Source organism: Protopterus annectens, chromosome 9.part0 (genome assembly GCF_019279795.1).
Source record: "Protopterus annectens isolate FY-2018-M chromosome 9.part0, PAN1.0, whole genome shotgun sequence".
Taxonomy (NCBI): Eukaryota; Metazoa; Chordata; order Ceratodontiformes; family Protopteridae; genus Protopterus; species Protopterus annectens.
This window is the reverse complement of record NC_056743.1, coordinates 332,333,604-332,355,376: the sequence shown is the minus strand read 5'-3', so window position 1 is coordinate 332,355,376 and position 21,773 is coordinate 332,333,604. Positions and strand designations below refer to the sequence as shown.

Here is a 21,773-nt window from a genome sequence, read left to right as displayed (position 1 = left end):
TTGTCCACGTTGCCAGTCATGACAAAGTATGCAGGTTCCTTATGTTGCATCCTGATTTTTTCAGAATCCCTCCTGAGACACAGCAGCACCGACAATGGAACCACAGATCTCAACACCTCTGAAATTGTTTAGCTGTTACTGGCATTTACGTTTTATCATGCACGTCATTATTTAAGGAAATTCCAGCTGCATTTACTCTAAAGCCTAGCAGCATAAGTAGAGTTAACTGCAGATGCACCCGGAGGCATCACTCGAACATAAATTGGCTATAATAAGATGATTAGAGTTACTACATCTTAGGTAGCCATACACTGACAGGATGCTTTGTTACTCAATCTGTAATAGCCATAGAACTAAATACCAGAGTCAAAATCCAAGGAACATGAATCAATTCAGAAGCTTACACACAGAATGTATTTGTTTTTAGCTCTTGTAATATGCGTTGTTTTGATTTATTATATTTTAATATTGCATATATATTTATCTCTAATTTGGTGAGATAATTATGTTTTTTGGCATAAATGGTGTCTTCCATCTTATTTCTTACTGACACTGTCATCGAGCTAGGAAATCTTAGCTTGACAGTCTGCCACTGTGAACCACATTATGGAACTCAGAAATTGTCCATTCTTCACCAGAAGTAATGTATGTTTAAGAATAAGAATGTCGCCCTGGCTTTGTTGACCACTGAAGTTAAACACAATGGTCTGTTATGTTCTAGGTTGCCCATTGTGGCAGCTTTGTACATAAGCACTGCAATTACTTGCATCCTATCCCATATATTGACAAAGTCCTGAAAATTACTGCTATATATAGTTCTTTCAGACGTTAATCCAAAAACTTCGAAGTCAGTTGTAGGATCTGTGCTGAAGACTCCCTCTAGTCCCTTTATGTTATCCTCCTTCAGATTCCGTTAATCCAAAAACTTCGAAGTCAGTTGTAGGATCTGTGCTGAAGACTACCTCTAGTCCCTTTATGTTATCCTCCTTCAGATTCCGTTAATCCCAAAACTTCGAAGTCAGTTTTAGGATCTGTGCTGAAGACTCCCTCTAGTCCCTTTATGTTATCCTCCTTCAGATTCCGTTAATCCCAAAACTTCGAAGTCAGTTTTAGGATCTGTGCTGAAGACTCCCTCTAGTCCCTTTATGTTATCCTCCTTCAGATTCCGTTAATCCCAAAACTTCGAAGTCAGTTTTAGGATCTGTGCTGAAGACTCCCTCTAGTCCCTTTATGTTATCCTCCTTCAGATTCCGTTAATCCCAAAAACTTCGAAGTCAGTTTTAGGATCTGTGCTGAAGACTCCCTCTAGTCCCTTTATGTTATCCTCCTTCAGATTCCGTTAATCCAAAAACTTCGAAGTCAGTTTTAGGATCTGTGCTGAAGACTCCCTCTAGTCCCTTTATGTTATCCTCCTTCAGATTCCGTTAATCCAAAAACTTCGAAGTCAGTTTTAGGATCTGTGCTGAAGACTCCCTCTAGTCCCTTTATGTTATCCTCCTTCAGATTCCGTTAATCCAAAAACTTCGAAGTCAGTTGTAGGATCTGTGCTGAAGACTCCCTCTAGTCCCTTTATGTTATCCTCCTTCAGATTTCCGTAATCCCAAAACTCAAAAGTCAGTTTAGAATTTGTGCTGTCTAGTCCCTTTATGTTATCCTCCTTCAGATTCCAGTTCCCTTCACATCTCCTGTTACTACATTTTTCATCTGACCATCCTGATCCTGTTATCTTCCTGGATTTGGACTCTGCTGTATGATTCCATAATGAACACAGATGTGAACTTGTCATTTAGAATTTCATTTCTTCCTTGGTCTCCTTTTGGCACTTACAGGTTTACCTTATCAGTTTCACACTCTACCTTCTATTCTTTTCATATGTACCTAGACAAAGCCTCTTGCTTATTAACGTTTATTTTTAATAGGTTCATATGTTCATAGGTAGGTACTAGGCTGCCTGAAGGCATTTATAAGCCTAGCCGGAATGTGTTGGCTTTTGCCACCCCCTTAGATTTGTTCCCTGTGCCTCTGTCCAGCAGAGCCATTGAAGTGATGCCTGGGGTAAACTTTGTTTCCCATACACTGTCAAGCTTTCTCTTGAAGAGGGTTAGCGAGGAGCTCTGCCTAATGTAGATTGGAATCTTGTTCCAGAGCATGGGACAGGAATCTATACCTCCAACATGTCCTATTTGTTGTTGTGGTGAGGTTTAGATCCCTGGTGCATGTGGCTCGAGGGGATATGGTTTTCTTTAGGTGGAGCATGTCCATCAATTCTGGTTTGGACATGACCTTGTATGTCAGGCAGAGATCACCTCTGAGAGGGCGGTATGCAACTGAGTACAGCTGGGGTTTCTTCAGTTGAGCTGCAAAGGACATCTGTGAGGCCAGTGATCCTCTTGGTGAGGTACTTCTGTGGTCTTTTCAGTTGTTGCAGGTGTCTTGTAAGGTACATACCAAATGGGGCATTGTACTCTATGATGGGTCTGATGAGTGATGCATAGAGGGGCCCAAAGACCTTTCAATCTGGATGCAAACCCTTTTGTGATTAGATGGGCCACATAGAAGGATTTTCTAACCACTTTGGTAATGTGATTATCAAAGGAGAGGTTACTATCTACTTGGATCCCCAGATCCCTTATTATATTTTCTGCATTTAGGGGGCTACCACCTATGTGGTAGTTTGTGGGTACTTTGTTTTTTTCCAAAGGGGATGACTATGCACTTTTTGGCACACTGAATGTAGGATACGTATATTGCTGGTCGAGCATGGTTGTGTGTTGAGGACTATTTCATGTATGTAACTGCATCATTATTTTTATTTGTGAGACCTTGGTATTACACAGAGTCTGTTAGTTGCAGCAGGGCACTGAATTTGATTAGGCCATGCACAGGGATAAAGGCAAAAATCATACTAAGCAAAGCCATTGTATGTATGAAGTATGTACTGTAAACCAAAAATACATTGATCTTATGTAACTAGCAGGAACCAGTTTCCATAGACACTCTTGCACAGTCACTGAGAAGGCATTCATTGTTAGACATGAGCCTGTGGGTGGTGACATGGCACAGGAATCACAATGTTCAAAATCCTGTGCTGCAGTTATGCCCTCCTAACAGCATTTACAGTCCAAGCCTTTGTACAGTGTGCTCCATGTCACCTGTGCAGATGATGATAGCTGGTAACCTTGACACACTGTAACTTGTGTGAACATGTACTAATGTCTGATGCACAGTGTAAGACAGCGTGACATTATGCAGCAGTCACCAATTTGATGGCCAAGGGGTTGGTGTGATGTGATACATGTATTTTATGTATTTTAGGTATCCTTAAGTAATTTGTAGGGCCTACACACATTTACACAAAGGGGAGAGCGCTATGACATGTGCTTTTGGATCTCAGGTGGCAATATTTAGGACAAGTTGGAGTAAGATGTGCAATATTGCTTAAAAACCTCCGCTTTGGCCGGCTAAGAACTTGCTGCATTCAACTGGACGTATAAGAGAATTTAAGTACCTTTATCTGCACTTTTTTTTCAAAAAAATACAGTATTTAAATTGATTTTAACTGTGTGTTGCAGGAATATTAACTGAACTGGAAGTTAGTCAGTGTTTGCTGAATTTTGTTATATGCTAGTAATTACAGGTGTGGGGGTAGCCACATTCTTTGATTTCCTGTCCTTGCCTATTTAAGTGGTACAGTGTGAAATATTTTCTGCTTAAAAACCTCAGCTTTGGCTGGCTAAGAACTTGCTGTATTCAACTGGACGTATAAGAGAATTTAAGTACCTTTATCTGCACTTTTTTTTTTCAAAAAAATACAGTATTTAAATTGATTTTAACTGTTGCAGGAATATTAACTGAACTGGAAGTTTTCACTCTGCTCTTCAGTTAGTCCCAGCCATCCTCCCTGTTTTTGTTTTGGTGTTAATCTTAGTGGCCTTGAAACTGCCCACCCCTCTTGTAAATTTGTGTTTGAATACTCCTTCTGGGCCCATCTCTCACACAACTGAGTGCAGTGAGATCATATTCTGATTTCAGGCACTCCTACTGTGTACAAAGAGAGCATCTGGGAAACAGAAAAAAAAATGTAAGCTTGTTTCCTGCCTTTCCTGTTAAGTGGTATAGACTATTTGTAGGCTTCTGAGCCCCCAAGCCCTTCTGTGTTGGAGGGAAACCTTCTAGCTTAGTTTTTTTTTTCTTATAACTAGCCAGTTTTCTAGTTTCAGCACTCAAATCTGTTTCTTTGATCTCAGCACTTGTTAAAAAAAAATTTCATCTGCTTTTACTGTACTTGTGTTTCTACCTACTTTATTTTACTTTTGCATCATCTTAAAAGTACTCAATTGTATTTATTACTGCTTGGTGTAACTCATTCTAAGCTTTTTGGTTTAAACACTTGGGCTTTGGACCAGTTGTTTTGCACTGAGAGGGTTTGTGGTCTGCACTGTAGTGGCAGAACAGGTAGCTTACATCCTAGGTTGGGAACTGCTGATTGAGGGCTCAGTGTCTGTTATTCTAAAAGTGTATTAATTCTGGTTTAAGCACTTGGGCTTTCAGGCCAGTTATTTTACATTAAGAGGGTTCGTGGTCTGCACTCTTGTGGGAGGAGAGGCTGGACTCTGCCCTTCTGAGCTGGGAATTTCTGGTTAAAGGCTTATAGTGCATGCATATCTGAACTGCTTCTTACTGAAGTTGGTGCACCTTGTTTGCTGTGGCATAGACTGGATTCGGGCCTGCTGGATCTAGCTTTGTTTGTGTAACTTGAGCACTAATCCAGGCATTCTCTAAAGTATTCAATTGTATTTATTACTGCTTGGTAGTAACTTGATTAAAGTGTAGCTATCATTCTGTCTTTTGGATTAAGCACTTGGGCTTCAGACCAGTTGTTTTACATTAGGAAGGTTTGTGGCATGCACTGTGGTGGCAGGACAGGTAGCTTTCATCCTTCTAAGATAGGAACTGCTGTTTGAGAGCCCAGTGTCTGTTATTCTTAAAGTGTATTAGTTCTGGTTTAAGCACTTGGGTTTCAGGCCAGTTATTTTACATTAAGAAGGTTCGTGGTCTGCACTCTTGTGGGAGAAGAGGTTGGACTCTGCCCTTCTGAGCTGGGAATTTCTGGTTAAAGGTTTATAGTGCCTGAATATCTGAACTGTATCTTACTGAAATTGGTACACCTTGTTTGCTGTAGCATAGACTAGATCCAGGCCTGCTGAATCTAGCTTTGTTTATATGCTTGTTGTTTGTTTGCTTATTTCCTGGAAGCTAATTCCACCTAATACGCTTCTCAGCTTCTGTGGATCACAAGTGATATCTGCATTGCTTACTGTACTTATTTCCTTGTTTCACTTGAAAGAAAGTTACTGTTTGTCATTTTTGCATTTAAGTTACCTGTAACACATTGCACTTAAGTTACCTGGCACTTGCTCGCTAAAGCAATTATATAAGTCAGCACTAAAAATTAAAAGCACTACACCCTCACTCCCCACTGGCCCTTGTTTTCAATTAAGGAATTCCAAATATTATTCTAGCATGTCCAAAGGTCAGTTGTCAATCTCCTCTCCGGTCCAGCTGGTGAATCTGGGAATCTTGAGGCAATGTTACAACTGCCTCATGTACACAGAGACAACCCTCTCCTCCTCCCAACAAATTCCAACACATGTGAGAGATGCAACCATATAGCCAAACTGGAGGCTAAGCTCTCTCAACTCAGTACTGGCATAACCAGTCAGGAGGAGAAGGAAACCACACTCACTACAATTCCAGTCTCACATAGACCTACCACAACTGCAAACCAAACACATAATCACACAAAAACATACACGGAGGCTCTAAATAAAGATCTGAATAAGCAGCAGAGACCTCCAAAGCAGACACCCAAGCAACCGCTACCCCAAAACAAAACACGTGCAACACATATCTCACAAAGCCAGTGTGCCGAACAGTCACAGCCCTTAAGACTAAACAACACACCTGATACACTTGTAATAGCTGACTATCGTCAGGCACACTGACGTCCCGCTCACCAGGCTGAACAAGGAGAGGGTCATGGTGAGCAGCCTGTCGGGCGCTAGGATCCGCCACAATACAAGCACTCAGAGGTCACTCCAAGGCAAGTACAAATATGACTCCGTCATTGTCCATGCTGGTGTGAATGACCTGAGACGTACCTCCCTGGACTACATGAAGAGAGACAAAGGAGCTCTCTGAGCATGTAGCCCAGGCCGGTATGACCCTGACCTTGAGTAGCATCTTACCCTCACCAAGAATGATGCCACAATATGAAGACAAGATGATCTATTTCAACAATTGGCTTAAGTACTGGTGTCATTCAAAGGGGATCCAATGCCTCTCAGCTTGGGATGATATGCTCGACAAGCCACGATGCTTCGCTAGGGACGGCTTGCACCTCTCACCCCTGGGCTTTCGGATATTGGCAAAGGCTCTTGCTACCCCCATAGTGCCTTTTGTAGGCAAGGCTCAAAAGACAAACCCACCTCCATAGGTATCATAAGGGATAAGAAACTAAGAGTAATGCTACTCAATGCCAGAAGTCTAAACCTCAAGATGCATGCACTCGAAACTCTCGTTAGCATGGAGAACATCGATACCTGTGCAGTAACAGAAACCTGGTTCAGGGCTCCCGAGAGCACCCCAGCACTACCAGGTTATACCTCATACCATGCTTTTCGGCCCAAAACTTGGACCGAACCAAAAAAGGAGGGGGAGTATCGATATTCATCAAAGATACCCACACCTCCAGGTTGGTGGCAAAGCACGAAGCATCAGAGACTATCCATGTGCAACTAACAGTGGGTAAAACTGCCTTCCAGTTTAGAGCCTGCTACAGACCACCCTCCCAAACCCAGGAAACCCACTCAGCCTTTCTGAGAACACTGGAAAATATGAAGGTCTCTCCAAACACCATTATACTGGGCGACTTCAACTATCCAAACATAGACTGGGAGCATTACTCTAGCTCCAACACCCTAGCCCAAAGGTTCCTAGAATTTATAAACTCAAATGCTATGGAACAACTTGTTACCACTCCCACAAGAGGGGAAGACATACTGGACCTGATCATCACCAACATGGGGACTCTATGCTCCAGACCAGAAGTGTATCCCTCTCACTGGAAAGATCAGACCATAAACTAATCTCACTGGATATTCACATCCTGACCCCACCCCCTGCCCAGAAAACCACAGTGAAAAACTTCTCTAAAGCAAATTTCACACTCCTCAAAACAGAGGTGGAATCCTTCAAAGCCCCCGGGCCTGTGGAAAATACGGCCCAGACCGCAGATTCCTTTATAAACGCATTCTATGAACACCTTCAGGAATGCATGGATCATGCGATCCCAAATAAAACCAAGACCCAATCCTCCAAAGGCAGATGTCCTGTCTGGTGGACTCCAGCCATAAACAAACTATACAATAGAAGGAGGAAGTTACTAAATGACAGAGCAAAATCCCAAAAAGGGAAGGCATCACTGATCAGTATTAGCAAAAAACTACGGGCACACATAAAATTGTCTAAGGCCAGCTTCGAGAGAAAAATTGCACAGGACACTAAGGATAATCACAAGGCTTTCTTTAGTTATGTTAGGGTGGTAATTCCCAGATATGCTCAGAATTAGTCCAAAATGACAAAAAAATACACCGAACCCACAGACATTGCCAACATCCTAGCTGACAGGTTCAACGCAAACTTCTTCCCCCCCTCCCCACCAAAAGGGCAAATATCTATCCCAGCAGAGTGCTGCCCCTGACATCTCAGATGCTCAGGTAAGAGCTGCCCTCTCCAAAGCAAAAAACACAGCATCAATGGGACCAGACGGTGTCCCGGGCTGCAACCTACATGAACTCCAAGAAGAGCTAAACCCAAACATAAAACTACTGTTCAATCTCAGCCTTACTACAGGATATGTGCCCAAAGAGTGGCGTACAGCAACAGTGGTCCCTCTCCATAAAGGTGGTGCCTCAACGGATCCTGGAAACTATCGCCCCATAAGCCTGACTAGCTTGGTCTGCAAAGCTATGGAAAGGATCATCATGGACCTCATAAATAAAGATATTGGGGACCTACAGACACTGGATCCTACCCAGTTCGGCTTTAAGGGCAGATCCTGCCTCTTAAACCTGGTTGATTTCTTTGAAACAGTCACCAAGGCCATTGACGAGGGGAAGGTGGTCCACACAGCCTACCTGGACCTCGCAAAAGCCTTCGATACACTACCCCACTCGGGCATTATAAAAAAGCTCACCAGCTTAAATATAAACCCCTATGTCACTAGATGGATTGCAAACTGGCTCAAGGACAGAACCCACATGGTTAGAATTGCTGGAGCCATGTCAGACTCAAAACCAGTTACAAGTGGTGTCCCACAAGGCTCAGTCCTGGGGCCTCTCTTGTTCGGTGTATATTTCTCGGAGGTACAGGCCAACACGGAAGGACTGTGGCTGACCACGTTCGCAGATGACTGCAAACTGGGCACCATAATAGACTCTCCAGCCGACACAAGCATCCTCCAAAAGGGCCTCAAAGAAACAGACAACTGGTGCCAGAGCCATGGCCTCAAGCTAAATGCCAAAACGTGTATAGTCATCCCCTTTGGCAAAAACAAAGTGCCCACAAATTACCACATAGGTGGTAATCCATTAAGTACAGAAGAAGTAATTAGGGACCTGGGGACCCAAGTTGATAGCAATCTCTCATTTGACACCCACGTAGCCAAAGTGGTTAGAAAAACATTTTATATAGCCCACCTAATCATGAAGGGATTCCCATCTAGATCAGGGGAGGTCATCGTGCCTCTTTTCTCATCCCTCATCAGGCCCATAATTGAGTACAATGCCCCTTTTGGGATGTACCTTACCAGACACCTGCAGCAACTGGAAAGACCCCAAAAGTACCTCACCAAGAGGATCAAAGGGCTCAAACAGATGCCATATGCTGCCCGGATAAAGAAACTCCAGCTCTACTCAGTGGCATACCACCTGTTCAGAGGTGATCTGTGCCTGACGTATAAAGCCATGTCCAACCCGGAATTAATGGACATGCTGCACCTCAGAAAATCCAAATCCCATCGAGCTACGCACTCGAGAGACTTGAACCTCAGCACTGAAATAAATAGGACATGCTGGAGGGACAGATTCATAACCCAGAGGCTCCCTTCACTCTGGAATAAAATCCCAGTCCAGGTTAGGCAGAGTCCCTCATTGACTCTCTTCAAGAGGAATCTTGATGAGTGGATGGGAGATCGTAGGTTTACCCCGCGTATCACTTCTGTGTCACTGTTAGACAGAGGCACAGTATACTAACCTCGAAAAAGGGCATAGCAAAATAAATTTAAAATGGGTGGCGAAAGCCAAACACATTCTGGTTAGGCTTATAAATGCCCTAGGGCAGATAGCCTAGTATGAACCTATGAACCTAAAAGGGCACAGATCACGGCCTGGTACCGAGACTTGTAATAACGTAGACAGGAAAATTATGGAGGCAAAATTGTCATTTTGTACTCATGACACTGACAGTAGTATTACTGCGGTGTGCTTACTGCCTGACTTGACAAGTTTAGTTAGTGCAACTGCAAATTGGATGCTGCAAATTTGAGTGAAGGGTGTAAACCCTCTTACGTGGCGTTTTCTGCGAACTGCACGTCTCTTTTGTTGTTTTAAAAAGACCCAAGTCAAATTAGTAATGTGAAAAATATGAATAATTGTGTTTGGCTGAGTAGTGTCTACTGCCAATTACCAGCTCGATATATGACCAGTGGAGCAGTAAGACTTGAAATATACACAAAGAAAGGCAGGGAGGGCTCAAAGTAAATTTACTAATATGAATAAAAGACTAAAGGACTGCTAAATAGTTTCAGCTGAATTAGAGAAGAACATATTAAGCTCCCAAATGCCTCAGTTATATGCATTATGCACGTGATACATACATGCGCAAAATAATTAGTAGCCCACCCACCCCCTAAAATAATTTCACTGCATGGAGTACAAAAAACAGCGAGTTTTCAGTACATAATTTTACTGTGCCAGCATCAGACAAAAGTTTGCTATCTACTGTTTTACAGTCCTTCAAAATGTGTAGAGATGATGAAAATGTCATGTAAAATACAAAAACATGTCACTAGGCTAATGTCCCTCAGAGATTATAAAACAAACAAGTTAACATAATAATGTCTTGTAGAAATAAGGAGGAAATAAAAAAAACTGTACACAATGAAATAATCAAATATTATCCTCAACTGTTGTACGAAATTTAATTTGAAATTTTTTACATAAATCTTTCTGCTGCTGCCCAACAAATGATTCTGCAGGCAGAGGGGAAGACATTTGAAATGGCACTCCCTTCCTTTCTATTCTGAGCTGTCAGTTGCAGTGACACTTTTCACACCTCTCCAGTAGTGTTGGAGGAGGGGACTGTCAATTCATGCTGGACTGCAAAATAACACTTAGAACAAAGGAATCCAATTTAGCTACAGCTATGTCTGCTGCTAGATAGCTTCAAATTATACTGTAAAGCAAGCTCTGATCTAAACATAAATGAGGGTGATTAACAGAAAAGAAGCAGGCTTAACACAGAAGGAATACAAACTGACAGTCACACATTTCCCATTAAATGTCAATGCCATGGGAATTCACAGTTACTTCCTTAAGTCTGGCATGAGTCACAGAAAGGAGACTTGAAATGCTTTATGGGAAAGAGAAAGGCTTGAAGGAGAAGTTGATCATGTTGATATAGCAAGCCCCATCGGTAGCCATGTTGTGGTAAACAGGCTAAAATTACAAATAAAGCACTTAGTCAATTTTAGGTGTTAAAATAGGTCTGGAAACAAAGATAGACTGAAAAAAAATTTTTTTTAGTTCTAGCCCGGAGTTTTCCTTTAATAACCTAGCCTTCAGCAAACGTATTCAACTTAGTAAGAAAATCCTTCGCTGTCGCTGAATGTATAACCAAGGGCATGGCATCTAGGTCTAGAGAGCTCATACCACTGCACTCTGCCCTCATCAGACCCATCACAGAGTACAAAGCCCCCTTCAATATGTACCTGAGCAGAAACATGCAACAACTGAATGTCCACAAATGTTCCTTAAAGGATACAAAAAGTAAATACAATGCCCTAAGCTGATCGCCTCACAACCCTCTCTGCTCAGTATCATACAGACATCCGAGAGATCTATATCACAGACATCCGAGAGATCTATATCATACAGACATCCGAGAGATCTATATCATACAGACATCCGAGAGATCTATATCATACAGACATCCGAGAGATCTATATCATACAGACATCCGAGAGATCTATATCACACAGACATCCGAGAGATCTATATCATACAGACATCCGAGAGATCTATATCATACAGACATCCGAGAGATCTATATCATACAGACATCCGAGAGATCTATATCATACAGACATCTGAGAGATCTATATCATACAGACATCCGAGAGATCTATATCATACAGAAATCTGAGAGATCTATATCATACAGACATCTGAGAGATCTATATCATACAGACATCTGAGAGATCTATATCATACAGACATCTGAGAGATCTATATCTGGCATACAAGGCATCCCTGGATCTGGTTTTGATGAACCTTTTGCATAAGCTGCAAAACAAAGAGCATGAGCACTACAAGCTGAAGAGCTAAACTTTACTTGCGACGTAAATAGGACGTGCTGGACAGACAGATGTCTGAAGCAGTTCTCCTCCCTGTTCCTGTCGAAGTGCAACTTGGACCAACGGATGGGAATTGGGAATTCACACGGCTCTGATGGACAGGGATGGGGAGTAAACCACCACTTAAATAAATCAAATCTGCGGGTCACATCTGGTTTGCATGGCTAGGCTTATAAGGATCCTAGCGGTAGTTAGCCACACATAAACCTATGATTCTATAAGAAGAAAAGGTAAAACACATGTCCTTACTAGGCAGGTAGCCTGGGTGGCTATAGAAATCCTACCCATGCAACCCAGAGGCTTTATTATTGAGCAATTTTAAATATTACAAGGACAGTATTACTTTTCTCAGGAGTAAAGGTGTGGGTACCCATCCAACTGCTGATGAAGAATTTGAAGGAGGGTAATGCTTTACACTGCAAACGATTACAAAGGAAATGGAACGACATCACTACAAATGAGAATGAGTGCTACAGAACGGCAGCGTAATCAAATCTTTACGATGACAATAAAAGGAGCGTAATGCTTTACACTGCAAACGATTACAAAGGAAAGGGAACGACATCACTACAAATGAGAATGAGTGCTACAGAACGGCAGCGTAATCAAATCTTTACGATGACAATAAAAGGAGCGTAATGCTTTACACTGCAAACGATTACAAAGGAAAGGGAACATCACTACAAATGAGAATGAGTGCTACAGAACGGCAGCGTAATCAAATCTTTACGATGACAATAAAAGGAGCGTAATGCTTTACACTGCAAACGATTACAAAGGAAAGGGAACGACATCACTACAAATGAGAATGAGTGCTACAGAACGGCAGCGTAATCAAATCTTTACGATGACAATAAAAGGAGCGTAATGCTTTACACTGCAAACAATTATGAAGGAAAGGAAACATCACAATGAATGAGTGCGACAGAACGGCAGTGTAATCAAATCTTTAAGATGACGATAACAGTAGGCACTGAGGCATGGAGTGGATGCAAGAAAGAGTAGCAAAGGATATAATAAAAGGTGACAAGGCTTATGTTATTAATGATATTATGTTAAACTAAGTAATAAATATACAATAAGAGTATGAACACGCAACAAGCACTGCTGTAAAATGAAGGATTTTGAAAATTCAAAAAAATACTTTGTAAAAACCATAAAGTCAAACAGCTGTGAACAACAGTTCAGAAGCTCACCCATAATGTCAAGATAGTCTTCAGCCAAAACTGTGGGTCCCCTGTCAATTGGTTTTCCTGAACCATTAAATACACGGCCTGGAAAAAAAAATAAGTGATTAAGAACTTAACTGCAATCTATTCAGTTTTACAAACTGATCCAACACCTTCACTCTCAATCTCTGCAAGAAAGTTGACTATTTAGCATAATTAATATGTTCAAATAAACTGAAATAGCTATTAAAAAATGTCACCAACACCACAAGACGGTAAATGTACATAAACATTAAGTAACCCTTGCAAGATGATCATGCAGATGACACTCTGCAGTTGTTTTCTTTCTGACAGCACTCTACACCACAAGACGGTAAATGTACATAAACATTAAGTAACCCTTGCAAGATGATCATGCAGATGACACTCTGCAGTTGTTTTCTTTCTGACAGCACTCTACACCACAAGCCGGTCATGTACAAAACAGTAACCCTTGCAAGATGATCATGCAGATGACACTCTGCAGTTGTTTTCTTTCTGACAGCACTCTTCTCTCAGCACAAGCCTTCATGACAAACTCTGTACGCGCAGACCCCTCGAGTCATGCATCACTGTCACAAGCGACAGCACTCTTCTCTCAGCACAAGCCTTCATGACAAACAATGTGCGCGCAGACCTCTCGAGTCATGCATCACTGTCACAAGCGACAGCACTCTTCTCTCAGCACAAGCCTTCATGACAAACTCTGTGCGCGCAGACCTCTCGAGTCATGCATCACTGTCTGGCGACAGCACTCTTCTCTCAGCACAAGCCTTCATGACAAACTCTGTGCGCGCAGACCTCTCGAGTCATGCATCAATGTCACAAGCTCACATACTGTATATGCACACCTTTCTACTAATTCATTAATCGATCACAGGCTCACATACGGTATGTTTCCACACCTCTCTACTGATTCATGCATCGATGTCAGACTCACATACTGTGTGCGCACACACCTCTCTACTGATTCATGCACTGATGCCACAAGTCTCACATACTCTGTACTCCTCTCTGATACATGCAGCACTGTCACAGGCTCACACATACTGTGTGTGCACACACCTGTCTACTGAGTCATGCATCAATGTCACAGCATCAGTTATGCACCATCCAAACTTTCCACCTCTGCCCCAAGAAACAGCTGTGAGCTTTACCTGAATGGTACTACAGGTGCTGTGAAAAGCTCTCTTGGCAAACAAAGATCAAAGCGGTATATACTAAATTCTTGAATTGCAATTGTAATCTGACTTATGAATGGAGTCCATTACTTTCAATGTTTTAAGAACTTTTAGTTATGTACTTACCATAACTTTAGATGTTTGTGATCCATCTCGCCTACATTCTGTACTGATGGGATCGGCTCCGACTCTGCACGCTATGCTATAGAGCGAAGTCTCTTATTGGCTGAGCTATTCTATATCCCAGGATGCACCACCACTACTTCCCCAGATCTTGTTTGTCTGCACTCATGCACACACACATAACTGTTTATATAACATTGCCAGATGTTTCAAGATGAAACAATAGTACTCGGACCGTCCGGTCTCTTCTGATCTCCAAGGCAGGGGGAAGGAGGGTGGGTTATTAGGAATGTAGGCGAGATGGATCCCAAACATCTAAAGTTATGGTAAGTACATAACTAAAAGATGTTATGTGATCCTATCTTGCCTACATTCTGTACTGTTGGGACAGCGTCCCTAGCACCTGATTCCTGGTGGCTCACTGGAAAACACTCCTGAGAACTGTGGAACCAAATGAAGCTCGCCGAGATGCCACATCCAATTTGTAGTGGGAAATGAAGGTGCGGAAGACCACGAGTCAGCACAAATGTCGCTAATGGCAAGCTTAGAATGGAATGCTATTGAAGTAGCCATAGCTCTTGTAGAGTGAGCTTTGACAAAGGTTGTAAGCTCTTCATTAGAGGAGGAATAAGCCTGACTAATACAGTCCCTGATCCACTTGGCAATAGTGACCTTTGTGACGGCTTTGCCCAATTTATTGTCCGAAAAGGACACAGACAATTGATCTGTTTTCTGTGTTTGTTGGGTCCTATCTAAATAAAATCGCAATTGCCTGTGAACATCCAATGTGTGGAAGATGTATTCTGCTTTGTTTGAGTACTTTGGGAAGAAAACTGGAAGTTCTAATGACTGTTGCAGGCAAAAACTGGAACAAACTTTAGGGACAAAGGATGGGTTAGGCCTGAGGGATACTCTATCTTTGTGAAAAACCAGGTACGGTGGTTTGACAGATAGAGCTTGAAGCTCTGAAACCCTTCTGGCTGAAGTAATCACGACCAGAAAGGCAGTTTTCCAAGAAAGAAATTTCAAATCACAGGTTGCTGCTGGTTCGAAGGGGGAGGAGGTTAAGGCACGTAATACCACATCGAGATCCCACGGAGGAGCAGGATGAGAAATCGGAGGTCGTAAAAGCGCAGCACCTTTTATGAAGGTTTTACACAATCTGTTGCTCATCAAAGGTGGGTTTATAGATTCATGAAAATTGGAAATAGCTGCCAATTGGACCTTGATGGTAGAGACTGAAGAACCCTGATTGAATAGGGAAGTTAGAAACTTCAGGACTTCTGACACTGGGACAGTGATGGGATCTAGACCCCGGAGTTGAGCCCAAACAGCAAATCTCTTCCATTTGCTAATATACAATTTCCTAGTGGCAGACTTGTGGGCCGAGGATAAGATACGTATGACTTCCGGGTCTAAAGTATGATTTCTGACTATAGTCGGAAGAGGAGGAGCCAAGCTGTTAACTTCAAAGAGTGAAGGGACTGATGGAGTTGTCCCGACTGATGAATTAATAGGTCTGGGATCTGATCCAGGAACCATGGACTGTCCAGCACATACTTCCGAAGATAGGGAAACCATACCTGACGAGGCCAGTAAGGGGCAACTAAAATCATTTTGCTCCCTAAGTGAGTCGCCTTTTGGATCACTCTGGGAAGGAGGGGAACCGGAGGGAAGGCGTATAGCAAGCCGGTGGGCCAAGTATGGGCTAAGGCGTCCATGGGAATCTCCCCCCGGAGCTGGAGTGAGAGAAGAATTTTCTGTACTTCGCATTCAGCGGGGTTTCGAAAAGGTCGCAACAAGGAGTTCCCCATCTGCTGAAGATCTGAGTTGCCACTGCATCGTTCAGAGACCACTCGTGAGGAGAGAGAATAGTTCTGCTTAGTCTGTCGGCTATCACATTGGATTTCCCAGGGATATGAGTCGCTACCAGAAAACATCTGGTCGCCACTGCCCATTCCCAAACTCTCATGGCCTCTCTGCAAAGGGGGTAGGATCTGGTCCCTCCCTGCTTGTTCAGATACCAGACTACTGACATGTTGTCGGACTGAATGGCAATTACGCCCTGAGGGAGGTAATCGTGGAGGGCTTGTAGAGATAGAAGCACCGCCCTCATTTCTAGAATGTTGATGTGAAGGAGACTCTCGTTGGAATGCCAATTGCCTTGGACTGACCTGCCCAGGTAATGCCCCCCCACCCCGTCTGGGAGGCATCCGTCATCAATGTGGCCGTAGGAGGAGGTGGAACGAAGGGTCGTCCCTGATCCAGATTGGAGGACACCAGCCACCAGCGAAGGTCCCATTTGCAGGTTTCCGTGATCCGTATGAGGTGACTGAGAGGGAGATCCTGAAAGGACCACTGGGTCGATAGGAGCCACTGGAGAATTCTCATATGCAATCTTGCTAAGGGGACTAGGAGAACAGTGGCTGACATGGAGGCTAAAAGCTGCAGGACCATCCTGGCTGGGGCTTTGGATTTGAGAAGCAAGGCTCGGACTTGAGCCTGTATAGTCTGTATCCTTTCTGTAGGAAGATAGACCCGCATTTGGTTTGAGTCTATCTCTACTCCGATGAACCTTATGCGCTGAGATGGCAGCAACACAGACTGGCCAATTGAAAGTGATTCCAAGGGAAGTGCCTAGTGATATGGTGGCTGCTAGGTTCTGCAATAGTAGACACCTGGAGGTGGCAGTTAGGAGCCAGTCGTCCAGATACGGAAACACCTGGAATCCTAGACTCCTCAGGTGAGCAGTCACGACCGCCAAACATTTGGTGAACACCCTGGGGGCTGTGGTGAGACCAAAGGGCAGTGCGCAGAACTGAAAATGACTGTCTCCCAGGCTGAAGCACAAATGTCTCCTGGACGCCTGATCTATCAGGATGTGATAATAGGCATCCTTGAGATCTATGGTGCACATCCAAACACCTTTCTCCAGCAGTGGGAGAATGGATTGTAAGGTGACCATTCGGAACTTGGACTTCTTGACTGAACGATTTAGGTTGCTGAGATCCAAAATGGGCCTCAAGTCCCTGGTCTTTTTTGGCACCAAAAAGAATCTCGAGTAAATCCCTAATCCGATCTGGTCTGCGGGGACCGGTTGGATGACTCCTTTTTGAAGCAGCTTTGAGATTTCGAGGGCTGCGATTTCCCGTTGACTGGGTGGCGGGTCCGGGATTTTCCTGGATGGCGGAGGGGGGTGTGAAAATGGGATGGCGTAACCTCCGGCGATGATTCGAAGCACCCATCGGTCCTGTGTGATACCCTCCCAGGCTTTTAGGTGCCTCAAAAAATGACCCCCGACTGGCTCCGGAGCTGCACAGTCGGGCAATCCTTCAGGGATTGTGGAAGGCTGAAGAGCCACGAAAGGACTCGCGGTCGCCAGTGTTGCGGGGGCCTCTGCCACCTCTGGGACGGCGTCTTCCAAAAAATTTCCCCCTCCTCTGCCTCTAGAAGGGGGATCGTCCTGCTGCGAGGGATAAGACTTCTGGGATTTACGGAACCACATTTTCCCTCCTCTTTTAGCCTTGGGGTAAGGCCGAAAGGGAGTGGAAAACCATGCGCCTACAGCAGTCAAAGTCTTACCTTCTTGCTCACAGCGGGTCAATGTGTCCTTTACCTTGGGTCCAAACAAGGAGGACCCATCAAAGGGAGCGTCGGCAAAGGAAGACTTAAAGGCTTCCGCAAAATGACACAGGCGGAGCCAGGCTTGCCTCCGTAGAGCAACACCCGTACCCGCCGCTCTACTCGCCCCCTCGGCTGCATATGAAATGAGCTTCATGGCCGAGTTTGATATCGATGACAGAGTAGCCAACTGAGAGCCAACCGTCTGGGCCAGCTGCTCAGGTAGGTTACCCAAGAGGGTATCTGAAAGCTCCTTGATCAGATCCCTCTGAAATCTAGTGAAGTGCGTCAAATAGTTCAGGGACCTTAAGGTAAAGGCTGCTGAACTGAGGGTGCGCTTCCCGTACCGGTCCATGCTCCTAGACTCCTTATTAGGAGGATGGACGGACGTCGAAGCCTCTGCTACATCTTGTTGGGCAGCAGATACCACCACCAGGGCATCTACAGCCACACCTTTGGTCATAAACTCCTTCTCTGGGGGTGCTGATAAGAATTTATTTGGGCGAGCCGGCACCGGTTCCACAGAGTCTGGATGCTCCCACGCCCTTCGACAGATCAAATCTAGGAGCTCGTCGAAGGGTGGAGGGCTGAGCCCCGAAGGCCTTGAGGAACACAGACTCGTCAGCGGAAGGGGGTTTGGAATGCCAGCCGCCTCGTTGTTTGAGGGCTTCCAAGATGTCTGCAAAGGAGACATCATCCAAGGACGACTTAGGGGACCCCTCCGCATCATCAAGATCGGTGTCCGACGTGAGAGACTCATCGGGGGAGTCGACGTGCTTCCTCTTGTACAGTCTTTTCCTTGGGGGTTCCTCCGAAGAAGCTTCAGAGGGACCTTCAGGAGGGGAAACCCACTGGGGTGACCTCAGGCCCAGGGCTCCGCTGTCTAGCGACAGGGGGACTACAAAAGACCCAGTCTCCGTGTGTAGGGAAGGTGCCGGTGAGACCGTGGAGGTAGCCAAAGAAGATTTGGCTAAAGCACTCCTCATGGCCCTGAAGGCCGGACCGCCAGAGTCCTGGGAAGGTCCAACCCCCGGGGCCACAACAATAGACGGCACCCCCGCAGCCGACGCACCAAGAGGAAGGCTCAGAACCGAAAACATCGGTCCCGAAGTGACCCCCCGGGGCCAACCGAGGAGGTCCATGTACCGAACTCCGACTCGAAAGCCGGGCTTGGAGTAAGGGTCGGAGCCGACCCGAAAACCTCCATCGGCTCCACCAGCACCGGCTCCAACGGTGCCGAGGCTGTTGGAGGAGGAACCAGAACTACAGGGTGGACCATCGGCTCCGAAGCCGATTGGGCTGGAGCCGAAACTAATTTCTGGAATACAGGAGACTGAAACAGTCTTTGGAGCACCCTGTCGATGTCCGAATCTGACATCTTGGAAGATCGAGAGGAGACTGACCGGGTCCGAGCAGCCTTCTCCATCGGCTCCGAAGGACTGGGGGACCGGCTCCGAATAGACTCAATCAATATCGGTGCCAAGGGAGATCCCATAGCAATTTCCCTCGGTGCCAAAGAGGGCTTCGGCGCTGAAGGGGAAGAGTCTGAGCCGGCAACCCTCATCGGCTCCAAAAACAGTGGAGCCGATGAAGGTGACCCGCCTCTCGAAGCCCCAGCCATCGGCTCCGAAACCAGAGGAGTCGAGGCTGGAGGCATCGAGGCAGACCGTTCCGCCCTTGGCTCCGAAGTCCGTGGAGCCGATGGAGAAGCCTGCCTAGATTTCTTAGTGGTCGGTTCCGACGGGCTGGTCGGACCAGACGATTTCTTTTTCTTAGCTGGAGAGGAAGAGGAAGATAAGGCCTCTTCGAAGGAGGGTTTGATAAGCCCTTTTAAGATCAATTTATTCTTCCTCTCTTGGAGGACCCTAGAGGAAAAAGCGTGACACGCTGCAAGACTCCTGAAGGTGTTTGGCGCCTAAACAGTACACGCATAAGGAGTGATCGTCCGCGATGGACATTTTGTAGTTGCATCTCGTGCATTTCTTAAATCCTGAGGGTCTATGCTCCCTAGACATAATGCTTGTAGACAACTCACTATATCAGAGAAAAACAAATGTATGCAACTCCACACAAATGATTTACACAACAATAAAAAACTTTTTTTTTTTTTTTTTTTTTTTTTTTAACGAGAGGCGAAAGCCCAAGAAACTTAAACAAATAACAAATACACCAAAAAGAGGGCCAAGAACCCTCTAACTAAAACAGGTACTTGACCTCTCCGAAACAACAAGAAGACTCACTAAAGAACAAGGGGAAGGCCCTCTAACTTAAACGGAAACCTTTCCCTGTCCAGTCACAAAAATTTACCACAAAATATGCACAAAAACACACTTAAACACAACGATAGCTGTTAAAACAGCTTTTGGGTAAAGATTAAAGAATTTCCTGACAGAAAAACTCTCAGAAAAAAAGCACTTAGCTCAGCCAAGTTCGAGACCACGTCCTAGCTTGTAAGCGGCAAACGAGATCTGAGGAAGTAGTGGTGGTGCATCCTGGGATATAGAATAGCTCAGCCAATAATAGACTTTGCTCTATAGCATAGCGTGCCGAGTCGGAGCCGAGGATCGGCTCCGAACCCATCAGTACAGAATGTAGGCGAGATAGGATCACATAACATCTGACATTTTCTGGAGAAATTAAAAAAAAAAAATACAAACCAGATGTGAAAATGAAATCATAAATCTACCATACAGACAGGACCCAACACGTGAACTGGCTCATGGAGCCCAGTCTCCTGCCACCTCCTGCACCATTTACTTCCGACAGGTGCTCTGTCCCTTCTGCTAATAAAATAGGTAAGCAAACGTATTCCAAGAAACGCTTCACGCTCCTGGTTGGAGGAAAAAGGTTCTGTCATTTTCTGTAGTACACTTCACTGCTAAGACAGGTGTCACTAAATATCCCTGGTATTTTACTACAGATGGCATTTCTCAACTTCTGGAATGGATATGAGATCTCTATCCTCTGGAGGCGATCTGAAGTTACATTTAACCAAGCCTGGTAAAACGAGGGTGACCAGCTCATTGCCATGGAGCAATGAGAGAAGGGGACAGAAGTGAAGGGCGACAGGAGTCTAATATGGTCACACCTGCTCGCTGCCTGGTGGCTGTCAGGGATCTTCCCCCAAACCTTCCATTTCGTTCCTACTCCCATTAACTTTTCTATGTGGTCCTGCTTTTTCCTGACTTCAGTACTAAGATTCCTGCTGTGATAGAGAACTTATACTTGGGAAAAGGAGGATGAAAAAAGTGTGAACAACTCCATAATTCTGTTATACAACAGTCTTAAATGTATCATATGATGAAGGTCCAAAGAGCAACTATCTAGAACATCTAGATAGATATACATACACATAGATATATAGATATACATCTAGATAGATATGCATACACATAGATATATAGATATACATACACAGATATATAGATATACATCTAGATAGATATACATCCACATAGATATATAGATATACATCTAGACAGATATACATACACATAGATATATAGATATACATCTAGATAGATATACATACACATAGATATATAGATATACATCTAGACAGATATACATACACATAGATATATAGATATACATCTAGATAGATATACATACACATAGATATACATCTAGACAGATATACATACACAAATATATAGATATACATCTAGATAGATATACATACACAGATACACAAATATACATCTAGACAGATATACATACACATAGATATATAGATATACATCTAGATAGATATACATACACATAGATATATAGATATACATCTAGACAGATATACATACACAGATATATAGATAGATATACATACACATAGATATATAGATATACATCTAGATAGATATACATACACATAGATATATAGATATACATCTAGACAGATATACATACACAGATATATAGATATACATCTAGATAGATATACATACA

At 44.0% G+C, this 21,773-nt stretch overlaps 1 protein-coding gene across 1 annotated transcript in view; it reads right to left on the bottom strand.

Moving 5' to 3' along the window:
• The window catches only part of LOC122811222 (V-type proton ATPase subunit B, brain isoform), a 1,846,974-nt gene that overhangs the window by 1,068,677 nt on the left and 756,524 nt on the right, over window positions 1-21,773 (bottom strand). The window contains exon 5 of the mRNA XM_044082914.1: window positions 12,892-12,969. Within this exon, the coding sequence (XP_043938849.1) occupies window positions 12,892-12,969 (78 nt within the window). The remainder of the gene's footprint in view (window positions 1-12,891; window positions 12,970-21,773) is intronic.